The sequence below is a fragment of the Solea senegalensis genome, linkage group LG13 (genome assembly GCF_019176455.1).
Source record: "Solea senegalensis isolate Sse05_10M linkage group LG13, IFAPA_SoseM_1, whole genome shotgun sequence".
Classification (NCBI taxonomy): domain Eukaryota; kingdom Metazoa; phylum Chordata; class Actinopteri; order Pleuronectiformes; family Soleidae; genus Solea; species Solea senegalensis.
This window is the reverse complement of record NC_058033.1, coordinates 3811310-3817616: the sequence shown is the minus strand read 5'-3', so window position 1 is coordinate 3817616 and position 6307 is coordinate 3811310. Positions and strand designations below refer to the sequence as shown.

The 6307-nt window shown below is 44.0% G+C and overlaps 1 protein-coding gene across 2 annotated transcripts; it reads right to left on the bottom strand.

Annotated features, from left to right (window-relative positions):
* Positions 1-351: 351 nt before the first annotated feature.
* On the bottom strand, positions 352-6120 carry bach1b (BTB and CNC homology 1, basic leucine zipper transcription factor 1 b). 2 transcript variants are annotated; one of them, XM_044043099.1, is made up of 5 exons: positions 5923-6120; positions 5559-5807; positions 4009-5355; positions 3012-3218; positions 352-2918 (listed from the first exon to the last, which is right to left on the bottom strand). In XM_044043099.1, the coding sequence occupies exons 2-5, from the start codon at positions 5805-5807 to the stop codon at positions 2565-2567; spliced, it is 2157 nt and encodes a 718-aa protein (XP_043899034.1). In that variant the 5' UTR covers positions 5923-6120; the 3' UTR covers positions 352-2564. The 2 variants fall into 2 exon arrangements, with proteins under 2 accessions (XP_043899034.1, XP_043899035.1); XM_044043100.1 differs by having other exon boundaries at positions 2851-2918; positions 3987-5355.
* Positions 6121-6307: the final 187 nt, after the last annotated feature.

Below are 6307 nucleotides of genomic sequence, written 5' to 3'. Positions count from 1 at the left end.
TACATGTCAATCATTTTTTATATCTCCTAATTCAATTGGACAATAAAATACAAAATCAATTATTAAGGTAATTATTTGTAGGTTGAGCTATTTGTAGAGTGAAAAATTGATTATTTATTTGATTGTTTACTGGTGGATAAATGAACATTACAACAAACATCCATGTGCCCTATCCAGTTCTTACACATATATACATCTATCTAAATAGATATATACACTACTCTACAAGGATGTAATATATCTATTTTCCACATGGTACTGTATATTTTAATAAAAATGTATTAATAAATTAAGTTCAATATTCAAAATGTTCAACGTATAAAATGTGAAAATAATAACAATATATAAAAGTATTTTTGTATGTTCATTTATCAACACTCTGTGGGTGACGATAATGAGGCTTAGGCACAAGTACGCCGCTGTTCCAATAGAAGAGATCGTACTTTTGTACTCCCGTACTTGTACTAGTACTTCTCAAGCACGTACTTCCCAGTAGTACATACGTGCATACATGGGTATTGAGAGAGAGCCTGAGTGTCTATGTTTTCCAAAAAACAAAAAACAGTGAATAGAAAACTTGCAGAAAATGAAGTTAAGAATTGGATGCACAAAACAATTATAGTGCAGGAAACTTTACATTATATATATGTACATATATATATGTATACACACTATCTATTAACATAATCTGGGTTGTTGCTACTTTGTTTGCTTGATCATTGACAAGTTTTAGATAAAAATAGATGAGGTGAGTAACAAAGTTAATATTTCCGTCTAATAAAAGCAGGAGTCCAGTGGCTGCCACATACAAACTATGTGATCATAATTTGTGTCGAACAAGCTGTGTTCAAGTACAAAAACACTGCTTTGCAGCATTTTGAGTCAAATTTAGTGAGGTCCGGTCAAAGAAAGCTTGACGCAGCCTCCAAGAGCTGTGTCACTGTGGTCAGCTGAGGAGAGGTGACCACAGTGACAGCCTGAAATACGGTACAACCAGAGTGTAAACAAGACACACAAACTTTGTTTATATATCTTAGTGAGGACTCATCACCCCTTACCCTAACCTTAATCATCACAACTCTAAACCAATACTAACCCTGACTCTAAAACAAGGTGTTAACAGTGAAAAAGCTCATTAAAGTTATGGGGCTCAGACAAAATGTCCTCACTAAGATAAGGTTTTTTTAAAAGTTTTTTCGACCTCAAAAAAAAATATTAATACAAGTACACACAGACACACGTGTTCTGGTTTTGGTGTAAAATGCTGTGGTGTGTGTTGCACATGGAGACGTCACAGAAGCCTCACCGTGTGCAACGCGTCATTATTTTGGCCTGTGAAAATTATAACACATCATATTGATTCAAACTAAAATTAAAAAAAAAAACAATAAAAAACACACACATGTTTAATAGACATAATGCTTCACATGTCCTTTTGTCTCACTCAGTGTCTTCCAATCCTGGTCCTCAGGGAATACTTCCCTCCAACACACCTGATTCAAATGACGAGCTGACCTGAGCTTTGGAGCAGAGAGCCAGGATTGGATGTGGAAACACTGCCCTAAGTAAATGCCTAACCTTAACCTAATTCTAACCCTGACATTAAAAACAGATGTGACAGGAAGTGAGAACCAGCCAAAATGTCCTTAGTTTCACAAAGTGACTTCACTTCCTGTGGATTATTATTAAGTTCCTATAAGTTATAAGGTCCTCACAAAAACGTATACACAAGTATGAAAACACACACGCATTTATCCTTTTAAGGACACTGCGTTGACTTCCTGTCTGATTTGGACTTAACCACAAATCTTAGTGCTTAACCTGGAAAAGGAAATTATGTCTCATTAGGACCAGGTTGTGGTCTCCATGAGGACTACTCGTCCTAGAAAGGACAGTGTTTGTGTCAAAAAAGGTCCTAAAGAGGTAACAAATACACAAGTACACACGCACTTACTCTCACACACACAGACACACACATTTAAATGATCCTGAGGTAATTATTAAACACTCACAGTGGCGTTGCAACAACAGTTGCCTGGAGTCCAGAGCTAATTACATTTGTCCATAGCAACGACACTTCAGTGAAGAAATCCCTTAAAGCTCCAGTGCAGAACTCTATTCTCTATACTCTAACTGCTGTACTGAGAAACAGAGGGTTGTGCAGCTCATAAGCCACTCGCTTGCATTGTATTTTTGGGATGTAGGAACCCCTGACAGTTCCGGCTGATTTACTGTTTGTTCAAACATGTGATTGTTTCATTGTTCATTGCTTTCACCTTCATCTAGAAAACAAACTAAGCCATTTGCAGGACTGGAAACATTTGCTATAGAAGGACACTGGTGCCTTCTATTATGTCACGTAGAAAAGTTTGATAAAACGTGTCGTAATAAATGCAGTGATAGCGCATCTTATCATGTTTTGATATGGCAGCAAGTGTGTGATTGTTTGATTCTGCAGTGTATACTCAGTCCAAAGTCCTCAGATACCGCACCGGACAGAATAGTGACCTTTGGTTAAACGGACAGCCTGGCGTCCTAACCTCTGACCCCTCTGAGCTTTAGGTTTAATGAGGACTTTCAGTGTGTGGCTTAAGTGAGCGATGACCTTCTCTTGTGTCCCTGCTGGTGCTGGACAAAGCCTCCTCAGATGCCTCGAACTTGTCCGGGTCCATAGAGGAGACTGAGCGTGAGGTCTGAGGCTGGACCTGCAACCCACGCTGTGAGAGGAGAGCGTCGATGTGGGGGAAGAGAGAGGAGAGAGGACAGTCTGAGGACTTGGTCAACACCTGCAGCTGCTCTGGCTGCAGGTTGGATTCACTGCAGACCCTTTGGCATAAGGCAGAGACACTGTGGCATGTTTTCATCTTCAGCTGTCTCAGCTGGCTCTTCTCCATCATCAGTTTCTCCCTCTCGGCCTTCTGTGACAATACAGCACGTGACCTTGTCAACATGTATGTAAGACAAGAAATGGCCCAGTAATTATAATAATGACAAAAAAGAGTCATTTTTACCAGCTTGTTGATTTCATACTGCAGATTGTATATGCAGTCCAGTTTCCTCTTGCGGCAGCGCTGGGCGGCGAGGCGGTTTTTGCTGCGGCGTCTCATGTCGTGGACAAAGTCGAGCTGCTCGCGCGTGAACTCCTGCTGCTTCAGCAGCTGCTGGAAGTCGTTCCTGCTCAGATCCACGATCCAGTCCACAGAGAACGGCAACTGCACCTGAGGACGTCCAGACGGGGAATAAGTGTTACGCACAGACATCAATGCATGAGCACCTACAACAGCATTCTTTTTAAAAGATGTCCAGATGTACATCACATGTTTGAGTGGCTGTATATATTAGAGACTATTGAAAACAACGTGTGTATCATCTTATTCTATTTTATCTATCCATCTAATTTAATCATTCGAGTCGAGCTTGCTGTGTAAGGACAAAAATGCACTAGATAAATGACTTCTGGTGGTAATATTTTTACCAAACGGTTAATTGTTAACCAAATGTTACCTTTAAAAAAAGCCAAGGTCAGGTACCGGGTTAAATTTGCTGCTAATGTGTGACAGGAAACGTCGTCACACCCGAGCAGTTTGCTGTAAACGGTGTAGTTTGTTATCTTGTGTAAATATAAGCCGGTTGCACTGGGACGACCTTAACTTTGTTAGTGTGTGTCACTGTTTGTGTGTCACTGTTCTGGACAGTAACAGCCAGAGATTCCTCAGAGCCGTCGTTTGTGTCGCACGGAGTCGCCGCTCACAACAGGCCCGAGGTGTCAAATTGATCAGAGTCGGACTCTGAACTGCTGTGCGTGACGCACACGCTCGTGGACTCATACACATCATCTGTGCTCGGGTGAATCATTAACTTGGCATTGTGGCATTCTGGCTTTTTGTGATGTGAATGTACCTGAAAACTCTCATCGTTTAGTAGTATCAGCTTACAGTGAGAAAACTGTGGAAATGATGAGAGCACAGTTGTGGTGACTTATATACCTGGAGGAGGTGAGCTGCTCACCTGTCTGGCCCTCTCCCTCGCGTACGACTCACTGTCTCCTTCAGTTTCTGTCTCGGATTCTCCATCCTCCCCCGAGTTTAGCGACGACACGCCTGAAAGAGACGCTCCCTCGCTCTCGGACTGTCCTGCTCCCTTCCATAAACATTTGCTTTGGTCCAAATCTTGGAGAAAGGGACAGCCACCATCGTCGCCGCCGCCGCCTCCGCCACTGCTGCTGGAGCTGAGGTTGACGTGAAGCTTTAACCACTCCAAAGATACAGGCTGTGGTTGTCCACTTCCTGTATCAGAGGAACTTCCTGCGTCAGAGTCCAGGACATTCAAGCTCCCACCAGACTCTACATTTCTTTCCATGATTCCGATTTCTTTCGTCTCACTCACTGTCTGTCCTTCTTTTCGTCTTTCCCCCCAAGCGTCTGCGTCTTGATGAACCGGCTCTTGTTCACCACAGTCCACTGGTTTCTTCTCTTCTTTAAGGTCCACGACCGACCTCTCCTGCTCCAGTGACCTGGTGATAGCAGGGCCTCCAGCTAAGGCCATCAGAGGGCAATGGTGCAATATTAACCCCGGTGACCTCTCACCCGGGACTGTGCTTTCCCCCAAGGAGACTGCATTGACACTGGCTCTGTCCAAAGAGTTGACTCCAGTGGTGTCGTCCTCCATTTTCACAACATAGTTCTCATCCAGTTTGACCTCCTGTGTACGCACACCATCTTCATTTCTTTCAGTTTTCCATGGCTCATCAGTCTGGTAATTGCTCCGCCTGGAGGGAATCTGTACTTCACTTTCATTCTGACTGAAGTTGGGCGAGGAGGATAGATTACAGTCGTCCCTGACAACCGTCGCCAGATTGTTCACATTGCTCCTCTCTGTGACACAAGCATCCTTCCCACACGCCAGCTGGAACTTGCGATACTTCGGACATTGCACGAAACTCACATTTACCCCCGCAGCTCCAGGTGTGAGTGCACCCCTGTCGCTCTGACTTCCCCTTTTTTTGCCCTCCAACGATTTCTTGCAGAGCTCAGCCACTTCCTGCTGAAGGGGTGAGTCAGCAACCGGCTTTTCTTCTTTCTCGTCCAACAACACAACGTCAGAGTCTGTGGGAATCTCTACCTTTGACAGGAGCCTCTTGTATTTCCTCTCGCAACAGGTCATTCTCGGACAAGCGACAGCGCCGCTGCTGCGGGAGAAGAACTTAGGCAGCAAGAAATCAAAGCATGCCTCGTCAAGGTCTCGGAAACCAAGGACTGACGCTGAATTACGTATGTCTAAGACACTGTCTTTCCCGAAGAGGAGTTTGGACGTGTAAGCAAACTTCAGCAGAGGCTCAAAGCCAGACACCGTCACCTGGAAGAGAAGAGAAATGACTTATTTTCTATGCAAATGACTCAACTTTTCTATAAATACCACAAATGTGGGACCAAATAATGGCAAATGTAATGGTTTCATGGTTTTCTAATCGTTTCATTCATAAAGAACACAACTGGCAGATACGTCTTGGCCTAGTTATTGGTGTTAAATCTGTGTAACATCACGAGGTGACACCTCACCTCTTGTGGCAGAGTGATCACAGCCCCGTGCTGTGTGAGGCCGGAGAGCCTCAGCGAGAAGTACTCGCTGCAGGAGGCGAGCACAGAGCGGTGGGCCCTGAAGCTTTGACCCTCCACCACCACTGTCACATCACACAGCGTGTCGCGGCGACGCTGGTCGTCCAGGCGGCGCAGCACATGGGAGGAATGCGCGCTCGACTCAAACGTAAACACAGAGGAGCGGGGAGCAGACATGGCCATCAGGGACATCTGTTTGTAAACACACACACACACACACACACACACAGACTTACAGTTCACCATTAACTCCACTATTCTTGGTTAATAAGAATAATAATGATAATAAAAACAGAAACATGCCTACCTTACACAGCTGACTTTAAATATCCAAGTTTCTTAAAGTGCTTCAGAACGTCCCAGCTGTTGAGCACACATGTTTTATGTGAAATGGAATGTTGTCCAACCAGACGAAGCTTCCCAGAAAACCTTATCTCAACTCAGTTACAAACTAAAAACTGACTCAGTCATATGGTTTGTGTGTGAGTATGTGAAAGGGAGGGAGGGTGTGTGTGTGTTGCAACAGCCCTGGGTGGAACAGAGCAAACGCTGACTCATGCACTCTTGCTGATAAAGGATGAGCAAGCACTTTTCCCACTCCAAACCAATCCACCCTTAGATCCGACAGGGTAAAGTAACAGGGCTTCTTTCTCTTTTTTTTTTCCTCCTCCCCAGAAGAAGCTTTTATAGAT

What these genes read in the sequence shown, in the direction of transcription:
- bach1b (XM_044043099.1), bottom strand. Translation starts at nt 5,807, where the DNA reads ATGTCCCTGATGGCCATGTCTGCTCCCCGCTCCTCTGTGTTTACGTTT. An exon ending in TGATCACTCTGCCACAAGAG is followed by an intron (nt 5,356 to 5,558) that starts GTGAGGTGTCAC and finishes CTTCTCTTCCAG; the next exon opens with GTGACGGTGTCTGGCTTTGA. An exon ending in AGTATGAAATCAACAAGCTG is followed by an intron (nt 2,919 to 3,011) that starts GTAAAAATGACT and finishes GTATTGTCACAG; the next exon opens with AAGGCCGAGAGGGAGAAACT.